The sequence below is a fragment of the Mustela lutreola genome, chromosome 8, assembly GCF_030435805.1.
Source record: "Mustela lutreola isolate mMusLut2 chromosome 8, mMusLut2.pri, whole genome shotgun sequence".
Classification (NCBI taxonomy): Eukaryota; Metazoa; Chordata; class Mammalia; order Carnivora; family Mustelidae; genus Mustela; species Mustela lutreola.
In genome coordinates, this window is record NC_081297.1 from 61,975,558 (window position 1) to 62,001,746 (window position 26,189).

The 26,189-nt window shown below is 40.7% G+C and overlaps 1 protein-coding gene across 1 annotated transcript in view; it reads right to left on the reverse strand.

The window, feature by feature from the left end:
* Window positions 1–1,469: 1,469 nt before the first annotated feature.
* The window catches only part of SP1 (Sp1 transcription factor), a 51,994-nt gene continuing 27,274 nt past the window's right edge, over window positions 1,470–26,189 (reverse strand). The window contains exons 4-6 of the mRNA XM_059185190.1: window positions 10,738–10,906; window positions 8,207–8,406; window positions 1,470–6,888 (exon numbers count right to left, since the gene is read on the reverse strand). Of these exons, the coding sequence (XP_059041173.1) occupies window positions 6,575–6,888; window positions 8,207–8,406; window positions 10,738–10,906 (683 nt within the window). The 3' untranslated portion in view covers window positions 1,470–6,574. The remainder of the gene's footprint in view (window positions 6,889–8,206; window positions 8,407–10,737; window positions 10,907–26,189) is intronic.

A 26,189-nucleotide genomic window follows, 5' to 3' on the forward strand; every position in this document is an offset into this window, starting at 1 on the left:
TCAAATGAGCAAAGTAGTTGGGGATGCTGGTAGCCACAGTATAAAGGAGTGACTAAGGATTCTTGGACAGGTAGGGAGGGAAGTGAAGCCATAGGCTGATGGAAAATTGGAAAGACTGTCAAAGTAACTTCAATTTCAGTTTCAGATGGGGCCATAATCCAGATTTGATCATGTTAGACACAGGCTGGTATTAACTGAATGTAATATGTCAGGACCAGATCTTAGTTTTTGAATATCATTCTCCAATAAAAAGAACTAAGGCTCCTTGGAGAAATGGCTGATTCTGTGCTGAGAAAATACAAGGGAAGTCTGAATCATCTTGTGTATTGGAAAATTCTTTGAAAAGTGCTCAAAAAAGGAAAAGGATATAGATATATCAGAGACACAGGAGCCAACCTGAAAGGGCTCCCAGTGCCCAAAGCTGGGGTGATTTGAGCAATGAAAATAATGTACAATCTAAATATAAAACACATGAGTATATACTAAAATAAATTAATGGAGGGAGAAGAGACAGTTTCCTCAGAGAATTACAAATACTCCATATAGTTACTTACTTCCCTTAGGAAGGGAAACTTAATTCCCACCAACTCCATTAAAGGTGTACTAGACTTCCTGACTTGCTTCTCAAGAATAGGGAAACACAGTGGTGAAAGATGGCAAACACTCTACCTTAACTAGGGTGATGGTTAGCACTGGTGATGTCATGTGGCATCCGAGAGGATGTAAAGAGAAAGGCATTTCACACCATTTCACCTGTGTGGTATTTTTTCCAGAAACCTGGAAGCTCAGTCTCAGAATGAGGGAAACATCAGACAAATTCAGATTGGGGGATATTCTACAAGATACTTGGTCAATACTCCCAGACTGTCAAGGTCATGAAAAATAAGAAAAGGCTAAGAAATTGTCACAGACCAGAGGAGTCTGGGGAGGCATATCAATGAAATGCAATGTAGCATCCCAGAATGGATCCTGGAATGGAAGGACATCAGTGGAAAACTGGTGAAACACAGAGCCTGGTGGTTAATGTACTATACCAGCGTCTGTTTTGGAGATTTGACAACATACCCCAATAGTATGTTAAAATGGAAAAAATTGAGTAAAGATAGTATATGGAATCTCTCTGCACCATCTTTGTAGCTTTTCTTTAAATCTAAAAGCATTCCAAACTATAACTTATAATTTTTTTTAAGAGGTTGGGCCTGCCCTGTTCCTTTTGGTCCTCCACATTTCTATGTCCTCATTGCACACTGATCTGGTCATGAAATTGTTTGCCTGGGAGTTAAGTATAGGATAATTGCACTGATTAACATGTATGGTAGCACAACCATATACCTGGAAACCTCTGTTGGGTACAGTATATGAAGCTATAACCATATTCTCCCCATTCCCACCCTGTCAACACACCAGAGACATGGCTTTTTATTAAAAAAAACTTTTTTAATTGGTTTACAAAGGAGCTACAGACTACATTGAAACTAATCTTTGTACAAAAAGGCCAAAAAAAAAAAAAAAAAAAAAAAAAAGCCCCAAAATACCCAGAGACAAAAGGTAGGGGGAGAGACAAGAAAGGAAGATACAAAAGAGCAGAAGAAACTTAAAGACAAGAGATTAGCATCATACATACACAAGATGGGGGGGGGGGGGTTTGGCAGAAAAAAGAGCAAGAACGATGAGAGAGCATTTAAAAGTATTTCCCCACACAGCCCCGGTGATAATTGGATTGGAATCAACAATAAACACAGCATGAGACTATTAAGAGGTTTAAAAAGGCCACAGTGGTATGGAGACTGGTTATCGCCAGTGTTGAGAAAGAGAAATAAACCTGTTTAGGCACCAGAGACTGGAGCGCTGCCCCTCCCTCCCAGAGGATGACAGACTGGGTTAAGAGGAAGCAGGCTCTGGGGCAGCTGCCATTGGTGTGTGTACAAAGGGTCTCCTCAGGTCAATCTCAGCATATTTCTCCCATCTTCCCCTAAGGTAAGGGCTATGGGATGCCACTGGGAGAAAAAGGTGAAGGCCTGCCCTTGTCCACGCTGTTCAAGAGCAGTTGCTGGGAAAGTGGAGGGCTGGGTAGACAAAGCTCATGTCCCTTTGTGGAGAAGGCACAGTGTAATTCCTGAAGGTGAGATAGAGGAAAACACACATCCCAGGAGAGGTATCAACAGAGTCCTCACTACTTGCAGCCCCAGCTTAACCCCATTTGTTATGCCTTTTTTTTTTTTGGATACTGAAGGGAGTTGAGGAACAGATCACCACACCTCTTCCCACTTAAAAGGGAGAAGGCAGGCTGGGGCTGTTTGATAAGGAAAAAGGAAAACAAGACAATGTACTCATTTCTCTCAAATGAACGTGGCAGAGGAAATCTTTCTAGATTTGGGGAAATCAAACTGGAAAAGACCTAGAGAGGAATGAAGCCAGGGACTCCCCTTTTTTATCCCCTCCTAGCCCTTACTCTAAGGGAAGTGAGCCAAATTGGGAAGGGGGAGTAGGAATTTAAGCTTAAGGCTGCTTAATGTCCTCCTGTGGGCTGGTGTTTAGGGAAGGCAGACAAAGAAAAGAAACAGGTCAACCTCAAAGCTGGTCTGCTCATCCTCCCAGAAGAGGTCTGTATCCCAGGAGGAGAGCCAAGAGAGGCACCAGAGAGAACACAGGCTCCCAAACAAAAGTAATAACCTGCCCATGTTTTATCAGAAGTTCCAAAAGCAATGTTTTCCGGGACTGGAAGAGTGCCATATCCTCCTCCCTTTCCCCAAAACCACTGCTGCCACCTTTCATCCTTGCATATAACTTACTGGCTCTCTTTTAAGGGAGATGAAACTCTGAGATTTCACATTTCTCTTCTCCACCCCGAGAGGCTACCCAGCTTTGAAGAGGGGGAAGGAGAGCTATGCTAAGAGCCCCTTACTTGAGGCAGCTAGACTCAATTTCCTTGGTACCAGGATCTTAAAAGTTGTTTGCTCTGATCCTGAGGTCCAAAAGGCATCAGGGTACTTACAATTGAATGAAAAGTCTAAGTAAGTAGCACCAGGACTCCCCCAAAGCATAACAGGGGCCTGATTAACACCCCCCCCGAGGAACCCCTCAAAAAGTATATAAATTTATTGCGTCCTAGCAAAGATCTGCAGCTTCCAGTATTCACACAATGTGAAGATATTAACAATACAAAATATATTCTGAAAGTCAAACATCTGCAGTTCATAGTGCTTTCTCAGATTTGTTAAAAAAATACAATGCTTAGTTTCCTATATAGGATATACAAAAGCAAAAAATATATATATATATATATGTATATAGTAGAAATAAATCAATCAGCCATAGTAATTTACAGCTTTTGTCTCTAACCCTCCCCCAATCATAATCTTTACCCCACACTTCAGTCTATACTTTCTAGATCAAGGGTTCTGTTTATTCTGAATCAGGCTGAGAAATAACCATTAAATTGCATTCTGCACAGCACCCACAAACAGGGTGCTAGCTGGGAGGTCCCTGAAGGAAGATGGTGTGGGTTGTTACTGCTCTGGTTTAAAAGTGAGACAGTCAAATGGTACACAGATGAATGTATGTGGGCAACCTGAATGGACAAGGGAATCAGGGTTTTAATTTTACTACTCCTCTGGGCATCCCCTGCCCCAAACGTTTGGTCATTTAAAATTTTTAAATAAAAAAGCAACTCATGAAGAAAACTTTAGAATCAATATGCCTGTCAGTTACATTAATTTCTGCTGGCCAAAATGTTCAGGGAAAGGGATTTTCATCAATAAGCTCATGACTCAAGGAATGTTGGTTCCTAACTCCCTGTGGAAAAGACTGAGCGGCTCACTGCTACTGGGAGACAAGAGCAGAAGCTGCTTCAGTTTGGGTGCAAACAAGATACTGGATCTGGAGCATCCTTGGAGATAAGGAAAGAGGGTAGGTAAGTGGAAAGAACGGACTATGAATTCACTTACAGCAATGCTCGTGAACGGGGTTGAGGGTAAACCAGCATTCCATCCCAGAGAAAATCATCAAATAACCTTCTAAACACCTGTAGTCCTCAGCATCATTAAGCTAGTTTGTATCAAATTAATTTCATACTGGGGAAGATTCCATTCCTTGAAATGCTCTAGCAAAATTCTGCACACTCTGGTGAGTTATCCTGCCCCTTTCCTCCAAAAGATGCCTATGTACATGATTATAGACATAAAATAACAGGTTCTGAGTTCTGCCTTTCAGTGGGAATAAAGGGTGTGTGATAAGTGGCTGGACATGGATGACTTTTACTGCAGTGTTAACAGAATTTGATCTGGGGAAAGTTCCTTGCAATAGTTCCTGAGTGCATTAAGTCTGCAGAGAAAGGACCAAATGGAGCGAACTACTGTTTAGAATATCAACAGTAATTATATTTCAAGTTAAACAACACAAAATTACCCAGACCCTAATTTGGATAGATTTGATATAAAATATATAGTAGAATCATAGCATCATCTATTTGTAATCAAGGTAAAAAGATTTATAAAGAAACTAGGACTCTGGTATAGATCTGGATGTTGGTTTCACTTTCAAACACAAAAATAGTTTTTTCTTCAAAAGTGCAGTTGAATATCCCCCATCATTAATTATTACTAATTTAGCATAAGCAAAGAAATGACCTCAGGAACATACCCAGGTTTTAAGACAGATTTCTAGGTAATGGGCCTGAAAGGCATTTTTGAGCTGAATTTGATTTTCCAACAATTTCAAATATAATTTCTCATCTGTGTGTAGATATATACAGGCACAAACACACATTCACACACAGTCATACACAAACACTTCATTTTCTATCAGATCAGGGCAATTTTTTATTGCAGGTCTCTTTTAGTATAGGCTAACAGAAAACCTATCCCCAACCTAACAGATTACACACATACACACAGCCATTTCCATACTTCCTCACAGTGAAAAGCTCTCCGACAAGATACCAGAAGGTCAAGAGAGGCAACGTTTTAATGGCTGGGCCTTGAGGACAACTCTGGTTGCATTTAAATCTCAGTGCCAAATGCACTAAGAGTTCCCTGCCGCTATAATTTTTGGATCAGTCTCTTCAGGAATCAGGCCATGGAGAAAGCAGGATGGTGTCTCCTGATCTCTCCTATAAACCACAGTGGTAAGACAAGATTTTTTTTTTTGTTCTGGGCTATCATTCCCATGATCATGTGCTTCCTTTTCCCTTAGGAACCACCCAAGGAAGAGTTAAGGGAAAAGATCAGAGAACCACTGCCTTGCCACTTGTGCATGCTCTGGAGTTTTGCAGAATGGAAACCCGGAACAGATTCATTGGCTGATGCTCCTTAATAACATGAAAAAGAAACTACGGGGGATGTTCAAAAGAGGAAGTGCATTTCCTTTCAGAATGTGACCTCAAAAACCCATAAAAAGCTTAGAGCTACTTTGGAAGACAGCTGTACAAAAGTCCAAATACTTCACTAACTCCTGAACTGGACCACTCTGAGTCACTTCCACTTCTGGGCACAACATTTTCCTACTGAAAGCCCCTACCTGTTTCTTGACCACTTTGTGACAGTTTATACAAACTGATCCCAGATTATAACCTTTAAAGGGTCTCTTGTACAACTCCATAGAAAGACTCTTGATGCTCAGAGCAGCTAATAAGGAGAGATGCCTTGAACTCTCCAGCGCCAAGAGGGTGCCTGCGTCAGTAGTATTTTGAACACTCTCTCCACAGCTACCTCAAGCATCAGCCTGGGCTTCAAGGCTCTCCATTCCGCTGCTGGGACCAAGGACCTTAAAAGACTGACAGAAGTGCCTCATCCAGGGATCATTACCAAAACCAAAACATAAAGTGATCAGGTGAGAGAAAGGGAGACAGAAAGGTTGAGTCAAGAAAGGAGTGCAAGAAGCTGATCCCAAATAAAAAGACAAAATTAAGGAAGGAAAAACATTATGTATGTATATATAAACTAAAAGCAGAGCATATGAATGCTTAATCTGGTGGGAAGCCAAGACAACATCTATAGAAAAGCTTGATGTGTCACAACAAGGCTCAGCCATAGGGAAATAAGGCAATATAAAAAAATGACCAAGGTATTTTGGTCACAGAATGGTCTCCTTCCTCCTCCCAGCCAACCCCTGCAAATGCATCTCTATATATCTTTTATATATATATATATAATATATATATAATATAGAATCTGTTTTTTGTTAAAAAGTATTTCAATGATCATATATATTTATCAAGGCATGATGGCTTTAGGAAAGGGGGGGGGATCCATCATGGGGGAGCTGAGAAGGGAAACGCAGGAAGGGGAGGCTGGGGTAAGAAGACTAAGAAACTGGTTGGGGTCAAAAAAATGCTCATCAAAGGGTGGCACCAACAGAATTTTCACTAATGTTTCCCACTTTAAGGAGGTACTGATGATATAGGTGGGTGCCAAGACCCCATCTCTTCTCTTGTATCCCTCCCCCAATTCTTCCCACCACCATGCATTTTAATGCCTCATGGCTCTCTCTCCCACATGTCTCTTGGACCCATGCTACCTTGCATCCCAGGGTTGATGGGTATGGCCCATACGTCTCTGGCCCTGGGTGCCTCATCTCAGAAGCCATTGCCACTGATATTAATGGACTGCAGATCCGCCACCTGCATGACGTTGATGCCACTGTTGGCAAGACGGGCAATACCCTCTGGACAGATGGCCTCCATGGCTACCATATTGGTGGTAATAAGGGCTGAAGGGGTGGCAGTGCCGCTGCCTTCTGAACCTGCCCCACTGTCCAGGGGCAAAGTGCCCACGCTCAGGGATACACCCGGGCCTCCCTTCTTATTCTGGTGGGTCTTGATATGCTTTGACAGGTGGTCACTCCTCATGAAGCGCTTGGGACACTCAGGGCAGGCAAATTTCTTCTCACCTTAGTAAAAGAAGAGAAAGAAGATAAGAAACGGACATCTTAGGAAGCAGGGTACTTACTTGTTCAATTCACTGCTTTCAAACTACATTAAACAGAATATCAGGCACTCTTAGAAGGTGATAAAAACAAGAAAAATCTATTGAGTATCTTTTTCTTTGTGGCGGGAGAAAAATAAGTAAAGCTCAAAGATTACTCAGAAAGGAAGGACTAGGAGCGCCTGGGTGGCTCAGTGGGTTAAGCCTCTACCTTCAGCTCAGGTCATGATGTCAGGGTCCTGGGATCGAACCCCACATCAGGCTCTCTATTCAGCAGGGAGCCTGCTTCCCCCTCTCTCTGCCTGTCTCTCTGCCTACTTGTGATCTGTCAAATAAAACTTAAAAAAAAAAAAAGAAAAAGAAAAGAAAAAAAAGAGGAGTGCCTGGGTGGCTCAGAGGGTTAGGCCTCTGCCTTTGGCTCAGGTCATGGTCTCAGGGTCCTGGGATTACGCCCCATGTTGGGTTCTCTGCTCAGTGGGGAGCCTGCTTCCCCCACTCTCTTCTCTGCATACCTCTCTGTCTACTTGTGATCTCTCTCTGTCAAATAAATAAATAAAATCTTTTTTTTTTTTTTTTTTAAATAATGTTTTCTTTTTTTTTTTTTTTAAGATTTTATTTATTTATTTGTCATAGAGAGAGAAGCGAGAGCAAGCACAGGCAGACAGAGTGGCAGGCAGAGGCAGAGGGAGAAGCAGGCTCCCCGCCAAGCAAGGAGCCCGATGTGGGACTCGATCCCAGGACGCTGGGATCATGACCTGAGCCGAAGGCAGCCGCTTAACAAACTGAGCCACCCAGGCGTCCCAAATAAATAAAATCTTAAAAAAAAAAAAAAAAAGGGAAGGAAGGACTATAGCAGAAAAGTAAGGCAGGGCTGAGACTAAGAATAATAAAGGGCCATGATCTTCCTTTAAAAATCCCACTGAGGGGTACCTGGGTGGCTCAGTGGGTTAAACCCTCTGCCTTCGGCTCAGCTCATGATCCCAGGGTCCTGGGATCCAGCCCTGCATCGGGCTCTCTGCTCAGCAGGGAGCCTGCTTCTCTCTCTCTCTGCCTGCCTCTCTGTCTACTTGTAATCTCTGTGTCAAATAAATAAAATCTTAAAAAAAAAAAAAACACTTAAAACCTAGCCCCTTCTGAAAAATTTTCCAGATTAACTCCAATTCCATTTATGTTCTACCCCTTCACTTTCAAACTTAAGTTGCTCAGAAATTTAATTATTTCATAGATACATTCTGTGTTTTCTATTCTATAACCATTTCTCTCTTCCTCAGGCTCCTCCTCACCTGTGTGTGTACGTTTGTGTCTCTGTAACTCATCCGAACGTGTAAAGCGTTTCCCACAGTATGACCAGGTACACATGAACGGCCTCTCGCCTGTATGCCAGCGCAAGTGTGCCCGTAGGTGTGAGGTCTTGCCATATACTTTGCCACAGCCTTGGATGTGGCAAATGTGCTGTTTCTTTTTGCCAGGATCCCCAGAGCCCCTAAAAATAAGAACACAACTATTCATCATGCATTCCAGAGACAAAAATTAAAGAACCCCAGTGTCAGCAGTTATTACCTGACCCACTCAAAACTAACCCAAATTTTTATTTAAAAACAAAACAAAACAAAACAAAAACGCTTCTCTTGGGGCACCTGGCTGGCTCAGTCAGTAGAGGATGCAACTCTTGATCCTGGGGTCACAAACTTGATTCTCGTGTTGGGGGTAGAGTTTACTTAAAAAAAAAAAAAGAAAAGAAAAAGAAAAAGAAAAGAAAGAAAGAAGAAAAAGAAAAGAAAAGAAAGAAGAGAAGACTTCTCTTTAGTATCAAAAGATAAATCTTTAGGGGTGCCTGGGTGGCTCAGTCGGTTAAGCATCTGACTGTGATTTAGGTTTTGGTCATGATCTTGGGGTAGTGAAATGAAGTCCCACATTGGGCTCTGCACTCAGCGTGGAGTCGCTTGAAATTCTCCCTCTCCCTACCCTTACCCCCACTAATATTCTCTAAATAAGTAAATAAAATAAAGTAAAAAGATAAATCTTTAATTGATTCTGATTCTTAATACCCCAAATTCAAGTTTTAAGTTTCCTCTCTACCAGATATTTACTCTTTTCTGTTTTTCTATTCCTTAATCCTTCTGATGTTTGACATGTGAAGAGATTAATTGCTCTCAAGACCTGTAAAGTCTGTGAGGCACTTTCTAGTATTTTTCACAAAGTTTAAATCTCAACATAAGCATTTTCCATGGGAAAAGTGAATATGGTACATTTTTGGCTGGGGACGTACTTAAGGACCAAAAGGTCTCTCCATTTAAACACCTGGTGGAGAACTTTAAAGAACCATGATACTTTACAACTATGAACCTATTTCCTAAAATAAAGGTCAAGAGCCAAATGGTGAAGATTAGAAGATTAGATTAGAAGCTGAAAAGCTGGAGCACTAACAGGGACTTCAGAGTAGAGGAAGATGGGCTGGATAAAAGTTAAATCAGAGGAATAAAAACCCTAATTCAACGTATGTTAAAAAGAAAAAAAGAGGAAATGTAAAAAAAATTATATACATATATCCCCTATATGAAGCATTTCCTAAGCTCCTCCCTGGAATCAGCTCTGAAATGTTTCTGCCAAATCAATTTGTTCCATGTGTGATCCATTAGTGGCCACTGGGGAGATTTCTAAGAGGGACTTTTCTTGGGTTTTAACAGCAGAGGGGAAAAAAACCGTAACAGAAATGAAATCACACTTAGGTGGAAATCATTTTATTATTTTTAAGTAATCTCTACACCCAACATGGGGCTCGAACTTACAACTCAAAAATCAGGAGTCACATGCTCCACTGACTGAGCCAGTCAAGTACCCCTCAGTGTTTCTGATTCAGATTTTTCCTGTAATGTAGAGTTAACCTAAAAAGGACGCAAATTATATTTAGTTTTGGTGCTCTTATTTTTGTATCTTTATACTTATTTTGTTGGGACAAAACTTAAACACATTTTTTTCCAAAGGCATTAAAAAAATCTGTATGGCTTTCTATTTTCTTTCAAAAGTGGTAAATTAAAGAAAAAGAATATAATGCGGAGGGGCGCCTGGGTGGCTCAGTGGGTTAAAGCCTCTGCCTTCAGCTCAGGTCATGATCCCAGGGTCCTGGGATCGAGCCCCGCATCGGGCTCTCTGCTCAGCAGGGAGCCTGCTTCCTCCTCTCTCTCTGCCTGCCTCTCTGCCTACTTATGATCTGCCTGTCATATAAATAAATAAAATCTTAAAAAAAAAATGTGGAAATTTCCAGAGATAATACTGAATAAAACTAAATATTTTACTAATAAGAAAAATTTGCCAAAACTTTGTTCTGTATGACACATTAGATTTTATGATGGAAAAATTTTCTATCTGGAGTAAACATTTCTGTCTATTGTGAGGGAAAATAAAACTCTGTAAACTCTTACGATTCTCACACAATCACTATAAAAAAATCATTATAGTAAGTATGTTTCTTTTTCTTTCCAAGACTATTTTATAAGCAACCTTGTTAAACCATCTCAAAACAGACATATGGTAACAATCATCTGACCAGTTGGCTCCATGTGATTTTAACCTTATCTCTGGAAAAGGCAGGCACCTATTAAGGCCCAAGGTCTTAGAGTAGATGAAAGGTTCAGAGCTGGAACCCAAATCCTGTAATATAACCCAATCAAATGTATTGTACTATCTCTGGTTCCTCTGCAACACTGCCAAGTCCTAAATGTTAAAAAAAATTAACCCTCTTTTGCTTACCTCCAAATCCATTAATTTTTCTCCCTTATACTCTTAAGAGACTGGCCTGACTGGGTCAACTTACCTTCCTTCACTGTCTTTACAATAGGGGCAGGTGCATGCTTCCCGCCGGGTCCTCCGACCAGCTTGGGGCTGTGGATCTGGGCTGTTTTCCCCTTCTTCTCCACCTGCTGTGTCATCATGTATTCCATCACCACCAGCCCCATGGAGGCCAAGCTGAGCTCCATGATCACCTTAAATTAAGAGAAAAAGGGATCAAGGTAAAGTAGAGAAGACCATCAAGCTGTGGTCGATTCAGTGACATTTTACATTTATAGCATCATTTCGTCACAGCTTTGAAGCCACATTTACTGATAGTGCCATCCATCCTTAAATCTCAAATAAATAAAATCTTTAAAAAATAAAAATAAAGGGGCGCCTGGGTGGCTCAGTGGATTAAAGCCTCTGCCTTCAGCTCAGGTCATGATCCCAAGGTCCTGGGATCGAGCCCCACATCGGGCTCTCTGCTCGGTGGAGAGCCTGCTTCCCCTCCTCTCTCTGCCTGCCTCTCTGTGTGCCTGTGATCTCTGTCAAATAAATAAATAAAAATCTTTAAAAAATAAATAAATAAATAAAAATAAAAAATAAAATGCAACTCTAAGAGGAGTTTTGTAGCTTTTCATCTATAGATCACAAAAGTTAAAACAAACAAAAAAACATGAAAAGTATAAACTCTAATAATAACAATGCATAGCATTAGCAAGGACATGGGGAAATAGGCATTTTTAAAAAAATTTTATTTAGGGGCGCCTGGGTGGCTCAGTGGGTTAAGCCGCTGCCTTCGGCTCGGGTTATGATCTCAGGGTCCTGGGATCGAGCCCCGCGTCGGGCTCTCTGCTCAGCAGGGAGCCTGCTTCCCTCTTTCTCTCTCTCTCTGCCTGCTTCTCTGCCTACTTGTGATCTCTGTCTGTCAAATAAATAAATAAATAAATAATCTTATAAAAAAAAAATTTTTATTTATTGGGGCGCCTGGGTGGCTCAGTGGGTTAGGCCGCTGTCTTCGGCTCAGGTCATGATCTCAGGGTCCTGGGATCGAGTCCCGGATTGGGCTCTCTGCTCAAGCGGGGAGCCTGCTTCCCTCTCTCTCTGCCTGCCTCTCTACTTGTGATCTCTGTCAAATAAATAAATAAAATCTTAAAAAAAAATTATTTATTTGACAGGGAGAAACACAGCGTGAGAGGGAACACAAGCAGTGGGAATAGGAGAGGGAGAAGCAGGCCTCCCGCCAAGCTGGGAGCCCGATGTGGGGCTTGATCCCAGGACCCTGGGATCATGACCCGAGCCAAAGGCAGACGCTTAGTGACTGAGCTACCCAGGTGCCCGAAATAGGCATTTTTTAAAAAAGATTTTATTCATTCATCAGAGAAAGAGAGCACACAAGTGGGGCGGGGGAGGCAGGCAGGGGGTAAGAGGCAGGCAGAGGGAGAAGCAAGCCCCTCGCTGAGCAAGGAGCCCAATGCGAGACTCAATCCTAGAACCCCAGGATCAAAACCTGAGCCAAAGACAGATGCTTAACAGACTAAGCCACCCAGGTGTCCCAGGAAATAGGCACTTTTATATATAGGTGGTGATAAATAAGTACATTTTGAAGTCCAATCTGGCAATATTATTAAAAATTTAGGGGCTCCCGGCTGGCTCGGTGGAGCTTGTGACTCTTGATCTCAAGGTCGTGAGTTCAAGTTCTATGCTGGACACAGAGCTTACTTAAAAAAATAAAATTACATTAAAAAAAATTTACATGTGTATCTTCAAAGTAATTCCACTTTGAATAAGCAATGTTGTACTCATGAGCATACAAAAATATGTGACAAAAATATTTTCTATAACTTTATAAAAACTAGAAACAATCAAATGGTATACATCAGAGTAATTAAGTAAATTATGATAAACTTATGCAATTGAACACTATACACCCATGAAAAATAATGAGATAAAGTTATGTGCTGTTACAGAAGACGGTCACGACGCAGTATACTTATTTTATGAAGCACTAACAGGCCACACTTAACATTTTCAAACACTTTTCTAGGCCAATGGACAAAAGTAATGTTTCAAAGGAAGAGGTGACATAACCTCAAGTTTTCAAAGCATCAACTAACAGTACGTATTCATCTGTGAAAACACTTGTAAAAAAATTAATGACTATCCACAGTTAAGATTCCTGTAAATGGAGATTTTAAATTGTCCTGCTTTGTTTTTATCTGTTGTATAAAGAAACAAACAGTATCTACAAATCTCAGCTCTTGGTTTTACTTTGGTACCTATTCTCCACTCTTCAGTGCAGCAACATAATTTTGAGTTACTATGCCTAATAATAAACTCTCCTCATGATTTCTTTCTCACTTTACCACTTCTATGTATGTATGTATGTATGTATGTCATTATTTATTTTTAAAGATTTATGAGAGAGAGAGAGAGAGAGAGCAAGCGCACAAGGAGGGGGAGTGACAGGCAGAGGGAGAAGCCAAGAGCGGTATGCTTAACGGACTGAGCCACCGAGGCATCCCTAAGATTTTACTAGGGATGGGGAGAGGAAGAGGGAGGGAAAGTCTTAAGCAGACCCCCTCCTGAGCATCGAAGCCCAAGGTGGGGCTCAATCTTAGGACCCTGAGATCATGATCCAAGAGGAAACCAAGAGTCCAATGTTTAACCAACTGCACCATCCAGGTGCCCTTCACTCTACCGCTTCTAAGGACAAGCCTATGAAATTAAAATAAATGGGAATGTTTTGAGATTTTCATGATATTGGCAGAGCTAAACTGGAAGGACTGGAGTACAGGGTTAAGAACAGATTTTGGAGTAGGACAGATATGAGTCCCTGCACATCCACTTGGTTAGCTTTCTGACAGTGAGCTAGTAAAACTTCTCTATCAGTTTCTTCCCTGGCAAAAACTGGGATGAAATATTATCAATTTCATAAAGTTATTGTGAAAAACAAATGAAATAATACTGTAAGGTGCTTAGCATGGTATCTGTCCCAACATTTAACACAGTGTAGTCAATTTCATTAGGAAATCATTTTGTGGGCAAACCATAGTGAGAAATCACGGAGTAAGATATACTCTGCTATTTTATTTAATCAAGTTGCCTTAAAAGCTACATGTGAAACTGAATGGAAACTCCCCATAATGGGGATGGATAATTTCTCCTCTTGAAATAGGCCCAGGGGCACCTGGGTGGCTCAGTGGGTTAAACCCCTGCCTTTGGCTCAGGTCGTGATCTCAGGGTCCTAGGATCAAGCCCCGCTTTGGGCTCTCTGCTCAGCAGGGAGCCTGCTTCTTCCTCTCTGCGCCTACTTGTGATCTCCCTGTCGAATAAATAAATAAAATCTTAAAAGAAAAGAAAATAGGCCCCAAAAGCTCAGTGGGTGACAGAATGCTATTCAGTATCACCAGTTGTTATCTATCAAAAATTAACTTCAGAAGAAAAATTATGAAACTATAGATTCTATTATTATCTACAATAGGTCTTCAGAAACAGTAAGCAAAACCATGGTCCATACAAGCAAATTATCTTTGATCTACTTTCTAAACAAACCTTATTCCATTAAAATCAGAAAAGCAATTCATTAAACTCCAAAGTTCTCCCTTGCTGCAACTGGAAAGAAGAAAACTGTTCTCCATTTTATTGAAACGTAAGTGTAACATTTAGAACATGGTATGAGTCAGTAAAAAGGGAAACAAAGAAATAATGAGGTATTAGTATGCTATAAAATCACATCTCTAAGCCTCTTTCAAATTCTTGTAAAATGGACAGTCAAACCTAATAATCTTCCTCAATCTCTAGTATGATTTCGAGGGATTTTTTTTTTTTTAAAGATTTTATTTATTTGACAGCAAGAGATCACAAGTAGGCAGAGAGGCAGGCAGAGAGAGAGAGAGGAGGAAGCAGGCTCCCCGCTGAGCAGAGAGCCCGATGCGGGACTCGATCCCAGGACCCTGAGATCATGACCCGAGCCGAAGGCAGCGGCCCAACCCACTGAGCCACCCAGGCGCCCCTCGAAGGACTTTTTAAAATATGAAAACTGGAAATGGGGATAAATGAGTTTCATTTAACAGAAAGAGGGATGAAATGCCAACAAAACATCAACATCAGACCAGAATCTGTTTCCAGCCTCTTTTAATAACAGTTTTGGAAAAAGGACAGTTTTATCTTAAAATGTGGGATTGGTTAAGCAATGAAATAAATTAAAGATTTTCCTTTCCATGATGAAAATAACAAGTAAACCAAAGGCACAGTTTAATGACAGTCTCGCCCAACCCAGTGGTTGCCTCTAGCATCAGTTATTGAAATAGCTATGGTAGTTAACACACTTTTTCAGTTTCTTCAAAGTGAAGAAGTGTGCTGAAGTCATGAACTTTTAAGGAGACCACCATGTTAAGTCAAATACCCTATTCTTCTCTGAGAATAAACTTGGGCAATACTAAAATAAGATGAAATAAGAAACTCAATAATTTTCAAAAGGGTAGTTCCCATATACTTCTCTATTCATCTGGTCTCTGGAATGATTTTGAGAACACTGTGTTCTTTAATTCAGTAAGTATTAACACAGTATGATTGATATTCAAAACGATACCTATATTAAGCACACACTGAGTTTTCTGAACATGTTTCTTTTTGCACAGCAAAATTAATCCAAAGAATTAAATCTCAGTGCAGAAAATGTAAGTGTGTTCAGCCACATTCAAACAGAATACTGGTAACAAATCATTTAAGCATGAGGGATACCAGAATACACCCCTAAATCAAGAAATAAAACAGAAATAGATAATTCTAATATACTGTCCTTTATTTTTCAGAAAATAATTTTATTAATCTAGCTTCCCAATGCAAGTGAATCATATGTAGCAAATCAGAGAAAAATAAAAATTTTATTTTTAATGGCAGAGAAGCTGACAACTGGAAGTGTCAGCTTGACACTTCAAAAAAATACCAATACTTATAGATGGGCTCCAAATTCATCCGTATCTTGACTACTTAGTTATGCTTGAGATACAGTTTAACATAAGAAACGAAATAAATGCCTGAGTCTGTCAATTACTAGTTTTTAAAATAGGTTCCTAGGGCGCCTGGGTGACTCAGTGGGTTAAGCCGCTGCCTTCGGCTCAAGTCATGATCTCAGGGTCCTGGGATCGAGTCCCGCATTGGGCTCTCTGCTCAGCAGGGAGCCTGCTTCCTCCTCTCTCTCTGCCTGCCTCTCTGCCTACTTGTGATCTCTGTCAAATAAATAAATAAAATCTTAAACTAGCTTCCTAGAATCCTTAAAGAATGACTAAAAACTCTTCTTTTTTTTAAAGGACTCTTCCTTTTAAAATCGGGTTTGTTGGGGAGCCGCCTGCCAGGCTCAGTTGGAAGAGCATGTAACTCTTGATCTCAGTGTCCTGAGTCTGAGCCCACTGGGTGCAGAGATTACTTAAATAAATAAACTTAAAAAAAAAATTAGTGCGGTAGGGAGAGGGTGGTTGGGTTATGGACACTGGGGAAGGTATGTGCTATGGAGTGCTGTGAAGTGTGTAAACCTGGCAATTCACAGACCTGTACCCCTGGGGCTAATAATACATTATATGTTAATAAAAAATTTTTTAAAAAATCAAGTTTACTAAGATGTAATTAACACACAGTAAAAATTCACCCTTTTAGGAAGTTTAGACCAGGGTTCTCAACCAGGGCCACTGTGCTTCCCAGGAGACATCTGACAACATATGAAGACATTTTTGATTGTCACGTTTAGCATCCACTGCTGCTAAACATTCTACAATGTACAAGACAACCTGCTCCTCCTCCTAAATGAAGAATTCCTTGGTTCAAAATATTGATGTTGCTAAGGTTGAGAAACTATGGTTCAGATAAACGTATACAGAAATAGTGTGACCGTTTAATACAATCAAGATATAAAATATTTCTACCATCTCAAATAGTTCCCTCATACCCCTCTGCAGTCAGTCCTTTTTGCATCAATATGAACTCAGGATTTAAACTTATTTGATGTTTCAATCCCTTGTGGTTATCTTCTTATAGATACTCAAACTATCTTACACTTGGTCACAGTAACTTACCAAGTTGACTCCTGTGTCCTTTGACAAAATATCCCACATTTAATACTAATTTCCTACTCTAGACATAAAATCAGCTATTTCTTCAAGTATTCCTAATATTCCTAGTTTCTCTTAATGGAAGAGAAATAAGATACCACAGTTTGGTTCTGTAGGTATTTTAGTTATTTGAAGCTCTAGTAGATTCCATACAGGTGACATGAACATTGTTTTTTTTTTAAGATTTTATTTATTTATTTGACACAGAGAGAGATCACAAGTAGGCAGAGAGGCAAGCAGAGATAGAGGGGGAAGCAGGCTCCCTGCCAAGCAGAGAGCCCGATGCGGGACTCGATCCCAGGACCCTGCGATCATGACCTGAGCTGAAGGCAGAGGCTTTTAACCCACTGAGTCACCCAGGCACCCCTGAACACTTTTTCTTCAATTCTTACAGGTTAGTGTTAAACTATCTGTGGTATGAGGTGCCCAGGTGGCTCAGTCGGTTAAGCATCCAACTCTTTATTTTGGCTCCGATCATGATCTCGGGACTGTGAGATCCAGCGCATCAGGTTCTGCGCTCAGCAGGGAGTTTTCTTGAGATTCTCTCTCCCTCTGCCCCCCCGCCCCGCATCCATTCTCTCTCTCTCTTTCAGATAAATCTTTAACGAACTGTCTGTGGTTCTTATACTTAGGAGTCTTTATCTGGATACAAAATTCTTCTTTTTTCTTTAAAGATTTTACCTATTTATTTGAGAGAGACAGTAAGAGAGGAAACACAAGCAGAGGGGAGCTGGAGAGGGGGAAGGCGGCTCCCCTCTGAGCAGGAAGCCCAACAGAGGGCTCAACCCCAGGACGCTGGGATCATGACCTGAGCTGAAGGCAGACACCCAATGACTGATTCACCCAGGCGCCCTGAATATAAAATTCTTGGTTCATGTTTGATTTCCTTGATTTTCTTAAATGTTAATCCACTGCATTCTGACACTAAACATGCTATCAGTAAATCTAATGCAAGGGGCACCTGATGGTTCAGTCAATTAAGTAGCTGACTTTCAAGTCATGATCTCAGGGTCCTTGGATCTAACCCCATGTCAGGCTCTGTGCTCAGCGGGGAGTCTGCTTCTCCCTCTTCTTCTCCCCTTCCAATCTCTCTCTAAAAAGTAAGTAAATCTTAAAAATAAGCCCAAGGGCACCTGGGTGGCTCAGTCGTAAAGTGTCTGCCTTCAGCTCTGGTCATGATCCCAGTGTCCTGGGATCAAGGTCCCACATCGGGCTCTCTGCTCAGCGGGGAGCCTGCTTCTCCCTCTCCTACTCCCCCTGCTGTGTTCCCTCTCTCGCTGTCTGTCTCTCTGTCAAATAAATAAGTAAAACCTTAAAAAAAAAAAAAAAAAAGGCTAGTGACAATTTTCCTTCCTTTTTATGTGATTAGGTCTTTTTTTACTAGGATGCCTGAATGATTTTTTTTTTTTTTTTTTTGCCCTTAAAGTCCATCAGTTTTACTGAACTGTGTCTCTGTACTGGCAATTCTCAATCAAATTTACCCAGATACACTTTCACAAAGTTTTCTTCCCGTCCCATGGCTTTGACTGTTTTCTTCCTTGGGGACTTTGTTCATATGAATGTTAAGTTTTTCTTTTTAAGATATTACTTATTTATTTTTAAGAGAGAGAGATAGAGAGAGACTGCGTGCGTGCACATGAGAGCACAAGCAGGGGGAGCTACAGGCAGAGGGAGAAGCCAGACTTGATCCCAGGACACTGGGATCATGATTTGAGGAAGATGCTTAACCAACAGTGAGCCACTCACATGCCCCTCTTTGCCTATTAGTATAGCATTTTTTTCTCAATTCCTTTTACCTTTTTAATTTTTATTTTTTTAAAGATTTTATTTATTTAACAGAGAGAGATCACAAGTAGGCAGAGAGGCAGGCAGAGAGAGAGAGGGAAGCAGGCTCCCGGCTGAGCAGAGAGTGTGATGCTGGGCTCGATCCCAGAACCCTGAGACCATGACCTGAGCTGAAGGCAGAGGCTTAGCCCACTGAGACACCCAGGTGCCCTCTTTTTTGATTTTTTTTTTTTTTTAAAGATTTTTATTTATTTATTTATTTCACAGAGAGAGAGAGAGTGAGAGAGATCACAAGTAGATGGAGAGGCAGGTAGAGAGAGAGAGAGGGAAGAAGGCTCCCTGCTCAGCAGAGAGCCCGATGCGGGGCTCGATCCCAGGACCCTGAGATCATGACCTGAGCCGAAGTCAGCGGCTTAACCCACTGAGCCACCCAGGCGCCCCCTCTTTTTTGATTTTTAAAAGCTTCTCTCTATCTTTGTTAAAAAATTAATTTTGCTTTACTTTTTATTTTATTGAGTCATTACTTGTTGCACTTCTTCATTTATGTGTTCTTTTTAGTTTCACCTTTATTTCTGAAATAAGTTTTTCTCTTATTTCTAATTTTTTCCTGAGGTCTGTCACTTCTCTTTTCAAATTCTCCTTTTATCTAATCACCTAACTTTTGAGATTCTTCTAATTTGAATTAATTAACTAAATAATGAAGTAAGTAGGTGCCATGCCCAACATGGGGCTTGAATCATGACCCCAAGATCAAAGGTCACATGCCCTACCAACTGAGTCAGCCAAATGCTCCAATCTCCTTGAATTTATTTATTTATTTTTAAATATTTATTTATTTGAGAAAGAAAGAGCGAGTGTAGGGTGGACGGGAAGGGAGAGAGAATCTTGAGAAGCCTCCCTACCAAGTAAGGCGCCCTCTGCAGAGCTCGATCCCAGGACCCTGACCAATATCACCACCTGAGCCCAATTCAAGAGTCGAATATTCGGGGCGCCTGGGTGGCCCAGAGGGTTAAGCCTCTGCCCTCGGCTCAGGTCATGGTCTCAGGGTCCTGGGATCGAGCCCTGCATCAGGCTCTCTGCTTGGTAGGGAGCCTGCTTCCCCCGCTCTCTCTGTCTGCCTCTCTGCCTACTTGTGATCTCTCTCTCTGTGTCAAATAAATAAATAAAATCTTAAAAAAAAAAAAAAAAAAAAGAGTCGAATATTCAACTGACTGAGCCATCAAAAGGCCCCTCTAATTTGAATTTAAAGTATTTTACTTTGGGATGCACAGGTGGCTCAGCAGGAAGAGCATGTGACTCTTGATCTCAGGGTCATGAGTGAGTTGGGAGCTCCACACTGGGCATAGAGATTACTTTTAAAAAATAAATAAATAAGCAAAATAATTTAGGTGAAATCCTCATTCTCTTTTTGTGGTTGTTTCAGTGGTATATGTATGCATGTGCATTAGGCTACTGTGCTCAAAGTAGATACTACTACTTGTTCCCAGTTTTCATTCTCTTCCTCTTCTACCTTAAAGCCACCTGATTTTTTTCAGTCTAACATAGTGCCAGGTTACAAATATTCTCCTTCCTAAATACCCCTGCAGATAAGAAGTAGCCACGTGACAAGGTCTTAGCCAATCAGATGTAAAACAAAATTGCCCGATATGTAAGACTTTGAGGAAATCTCTTTAAATGGGAAAAACTCAGCTTGCTTCCACCTTTATCAAGCTTCACCTTTCCCTCCTTTATCCTGTCTGGAAAGAGGTCACAATGCCCAAAGGTGGTGCAGCTGCCTTGCAAGCATGGCAACTGTCCCACACTAAGGCAAAAGTAAACACAGCCAGGGTTCCTACTGTTACCCTGAGCTGCCACACAAACTTTGGACTCACTAATTTTAGATTCCATGTTACATAAAAACAATAAGCACCCACACACCTGGTTAAGACACTGTAATAGGTTTTCCGGTATATAAAGTTAAATATGCACTCCCTAACAAGAAAGGAAGGAAGGAAGATTATTATTATTTTTTTAAAGACTGACTTATTTATTTGAGAGACAGAGTGTTGTGCTCAGGTGGGGGGAGGGGAGTAAGATCTGAGGCAGGCTCCACACCCAGAGCAGAGACTGATGACACCCTGAGATCATGACCAGAGTCGAAATCAAGAGTCAGAGGCTCAATAAGGCACCCAGGCACCCCAAAATTATTTTTTTTAAAGTACGTCATGACTATGCTAAGCCTATCGTTTTTCTTAACTATACAGTCTACACATACCTCAGTATATCCTACCAGTATTTTGTGTCACTATTTATTGTGTGTCAAACTGATAAGAGCCTTTATTTTTTTTTGTCCAGCTCCCAGAACTGTAAGTGGATAAGCATCTAACAAAAAATTCTAATACTTTTATATTAAATTAAACCACACAAGAATAAAGAACAGATACCAGAAACTTATTTCTTCCTGTTCCAGAACACAAGCCCTTGCTAATTCATTAGTAATTTGTGCTCGATACAAATCCATATAGCCTTGCTTCTAAGCTCATTTTTTCCACATTAAATCTTTCCTAATTACAGAATTATTACTGCTTATTACACACATACACATATACAGATAATTTATAGGCTTTGCAATATACAAACTTTCTTTAAGGTTTATCCCTATAGTGTCCTCCCTAAAAGTATGCTGTAGAAATGATTTTTTAAAAATATTTTATTTATTTATTTGCCAGACAGAGAGAAAGAGCTAGAGAGCAAGCACAGGCAGGCCGAGTGGCAGCAGAGGCAGAGGGAGAAGCAGGCTCCCCGCCAAGCATGGAGCCCAATGTGGGACTCGATCCCAGGACGCTGGGATCATGACCTGAGCCAAAGGCAGCTGCTTAACCAACTGAGCCACCCAGGAGTCCCTAGAAATGACTCTTGGTTTCAGCTCAGGTTGTGATCTCAGGGTTATGAGATGGGGCCCCAAGCTGGGTTCTGTGCTCAGTGCAGAATCTGCGTAAGAATCCCTCTGCCTGGACACTAAGGAGGACAAATGATGTGATGAGCAGTGGGTATTATATAAGACTGACGAATCACTGACCTCTACCTCTGAAACCAGTAATGCATTATATGTTAATTAACTGAACTTAAATTTTTTCTAAACGGAAAAATTTTTTTTTTTTAAATCTCTCACTCGGGGCGCCTGGGTGGCTCGGTGGGTTGGGCCGCTGCCTTCGGCTCAGGTCATGATCTCAGGGTCCTGGGATCGAGTCCCGCATCGGGCTCTCTGCTCAGCAGGGAGCCTGCTTCCTCCTCTCTCTCTCTGCCTGCCTCTCTGCCTACTTGTGGTCTCTCTCTGTCAAATAAATAAATAAAATCTTTAAATAAATAAATAAATAAATAAATAAATAAAATCTTTAAAAAAAAAACCACTAAAAACTAAAAAAACAAAACTCTCTCCTCTCTCTCTCATAAATAAATAAATAAATCTTTAAAAAAAAAAAAAAAAGTGACTATTCTTTTTACCCAGTAAGTATACATCCAAGAATAAGAACATGTGCCAGAGGGGCACCTGGGTGGCTCAGTGGGTTAAAGCCTCTGCCTTCAGCTCAGGTCATGATAGCAGGGTCCTGAGATCAAGTCCCGCATCAGGCTCTCGGCTCAGCGGGAGCCTGTTTCCCCCTCTCCTCTGCCTGCTTGTGATCTCTCTGTCAAATAAATAAATAAAATCTTTAAAAAAAAAAAAAGAAGAAGAACATGTGCCAGATACTGTATTAAACTCTGGGGATGGCTGGATGGGATCATGGCCATTACAGAGGTTTTATCTTACTGGGAAGATATAAATTAAATCAACTATAATATCTGCCTTATAGTTTATAAAATAAAGTGCTAATGACATGCTCTGATAAAAGGAGCATAAGAGTTGGAAGGAGGAGTATTAGGGTTTTGTTGTTTTTTTAAAGATTTTATTTATTTGACAGAAAGAGATCTCAAGTAGGCAGAGAGGCAGGCAGAGAGAGGAGGAAGCAGGCTCCCTGCCAAGCAAAGCGCCCGATGTGGGACTCGATCCCAGGACCCTGACATCACGACCTGAGCCGAAGGCAGAGGCTTAACCCACTGAACCACCCAGGCGCCCAAGGAGGAGTATTAGAAAAAAAATAAAAGTAGGGACGCCTGGGTGGCTCAGTTGGTTAAGCAGCTGCCTTCGGCTCAGGTCATGATCCCAGCGTCCTGGGATCGAGTCCCACATCGGGCTCCTTGCTCAGTGGGGAGCCTGCTTCTCCCTCTGCCTCTGCCGGCCATTCTGTCTGCCTGTGCTTGCTCTCTCCCCCGTCTCTCTCTGATAAATAAATAAAATCTTAAAAAAAAAATAAAATAAAATAAAATAAAAGTAGACTAGTCTGGGCTACTCCACTCAATAATGGTAAAAGATTAAAAAAAAGGTCTAAAGTAGCCTGTGAGGGGTGCCTAGCTGGCTCAGCTGGTAGAGCATGAGACTCCTGATCTCAGGGTCTTGAGTTCAAGCTCCACACTGAGTGTGGAGCGTACTTAACAACAACAAAAGCAAAACAAAACAAAACAAAACAAAAATCAAGTACAGTTCTCTTCCAATGAAGAGAAAAGCATGAATAAAATGTATTTTGGAGTAAAACAGTCAGTATTTAATGGCTGAATACAGGGAACTTCAGTTTCTGGGACATAAATGAAACAGCAAGACTGTTAGGTACATGAACAAAAGAGAAGCAATAAATAGTCATCTCTCCTTATCTGCAGACTGTCTTTCTGTGGTTTCAGTTACCCACAGTCAATCACAGTCAGAGGCAGATGATCCACCTGACATTATTGTGAGAAGGTCAACTATAGCCAACACTACGTCACAATGCTTACATCATTCACTTTACTTCATCTTATCATGTAGACATTTTGTCATCTTACACCATCACAGAAAGGGTACAATACAGTAAGTATTGTACTGAAGACAGTACAATTAAGATGTATTTTTTACAATAAGATATTGTGACAGAGACCATATTCATAACTTTGATATATTATTATAATTGCCCTATTTTATTATTGTTGTTGTTAACCTCTTACAGTCCCCAACTTATAAATTAAGCTTTATCACAGATATGCATGTACAGGAAAAAAAACAGTATATTTAGGACTCGGTACTATCCAAAGTTTCACACATCCACTGAAGGATGAATGGATCCTTAGCAGATGAGATGACTGTATTTTTAAGATCTTTCAAAGATACAAAGAAACTCATTAAAATTGAATCTAACCCAGTAGCTCCACTTGTAGGTATATAACAAAGAGAAAATAAAAACATGTCCATATAAAAACTTCTATATAATGTTCAAAAGAGCATTATTCATAATGCCAAAAAGTAAAACAAGCCAAGTGTGTATCAACTTGATGAATGGATAAACAAATGTGGTATATTTACAAAATGAAATAGTATTTGGCAATTAAAAAAAAGAATGAAGTACTGACACATTAACGCTGGTTTCTTTAAATGAGAAGTTGTCTTCTTCATATTTTTTCCCGAAATATAAAGCATGAAAAATAAAGGGAGGGGAGTTAAAAACACAAACATACACACTTAAATGTAAAGAAAAGAAGGGGCTCAGTCGGGAAAGATTACTTAAAAAAAAAATAAATAAAAAATAAATGTGAAGAAAAGAAAATTATTAAACTTTGAAAAGATATTTCTATATTATTTTAAAATTCATTAAAGAAATCACAAAAGATCAGTTCACTTGACATAAAAATGAAAAACTTCTATATTACAAAGAAGCAAAAAAGAGCTTGAGGAAGTTATTTTCAACAAATTTTATTTTATTTATTTTTATTTTGGGAGAGGTGGGAGTGGGGAGTAGGAGAGGGAGAGAGAATCTTACACAGGCACCATACCCAGCCTAGAGCCCAAAACAGGGCTCAATCCCATGGCCCTGTGATCATGACCTGAGCTGACATCAAGAGTTGGCCACCTGGGGCGCCTGCACTCAGTTCTCAGGATCCCCTGCGCTGGGGCAACCCTGCTTCTCCCTCTCCTATCCCCCTGTTTGTGTTCCCTCTCTAGCTGGTCTCTCTCTGACAAATGAGTAAAATCTTAAAAAAAAAAAAAAAAAATTTAAAAAATGAAGAGCTGGCCACTTAACCAACTGAGTTACCCAGGCACCCCTCAAATTTTAAAAAACAATGAAGTTCTTTATTTTTAAAAAATTGCCCAGGCAACTTCCTAAGAATATCATTATAGTGCCAGTAGACAAATCAACTAAGACTACTTATAAACAAGCAGAAGGAAAAACTTCAACCTCACTAGTAGACAAAAACACAAAAACTTAACCTTTAGGAAAAGGTCAGCCTATAAAAATATTCCTAACTGAAAAAAATCCAAATACGGAAAAAGTCATTTGAACAGATAACCAACAAATTACTTAAAACAGCAATGTAAGAAATTGATTAAAATGGGTACAATGAGGAAACTGTTAAGTAACCTGATGGAATACAAGGCAGTCAGTAAAATTTATAGTTAACTGAAGTATAACAGCTTGGAAAAAATGCTTGTGCCATATTCGTGAACCAACCAAGGAACAAATTACATGCATGCCAAGAATAAAGCTATGGTTGAAAAATAAATACATTAGGGGCGCTTGGGTGGCTCAGTTGGTTAAGCATCTGCCTTCAGCTCAGGTCATGATTCCAAGGTCCTGGGATTGAGTCCAACAGCAGGCTCCCTGCAGGGGGTCTGCTTCTCCCTCTGCCTCCTGCTTGTGCTCCCGCCCACACCCTCTCTCTCTCTCTGACAATTAATAAATAAAATCTTACAGCAAAGAAATAAGTACATTAAAATTTAAATAAAGTAGAAGAAAACACACCAAAATTGCTGCCTGTGATGGAGAGTAGTTACAAGTTTTTTCTCCTTTCTGTTTCTCATATTTTCTATAATATGATCATTTAACTTTTATAACTTTTTTTAAAAAGATTTTATTTATCGGACAGAGAAAGAGACACAGTGAGAGAGGGAACACAAGCAGGGGGAGTGGGAGAGGGAGAAGCAGGCTTCCCACTGAGCGGGGAGCCCAATTCGGGACTCCATCCCAAAACCCTGGGATCATGATCTGAACACCAAAGGAAGACGCTTAAGGACTGAGCCACCCAGGTGCCCCATGATCATTTAACTGTTATCATTAAAAACACACGGGGGGGGCGCCTGGGTGGCTCAGTGGGTTGAGCCGCTGCCTTCGGCTCAGGTCATGATCTCAGGGTCCTGGGATCGAGTCCCGCATCGGGCTCTCTGCTCAGTGGGGAGCCTGCTTCCCTCTCTCTCTCTCTGCCTGCCTCTCCGACTACTTGTGATTTCTCTCTGTCAAATAAATAAATAAGATCTTTAAAAAAAAAAAAAAAAAAAAAACCACAGGGGTGCCTGGGTGGCTCAGTACATTAAGTGTCTCCCTTTAGCATGGGTCATGATCTCAGGGTCCTGGGATCGAGCCCCTGAGCCCCATGTTGGGCTCCCTGAACAATGGGGAGTCTGCTTCTCCTTCACCCTTTTGCCCCTCCCCCTGCTCCTGCTCCAACTTTCTCTCTCTCAAGTAAAATCTTAAAAAAAAACACACAGACAAAGCAAAAAAAA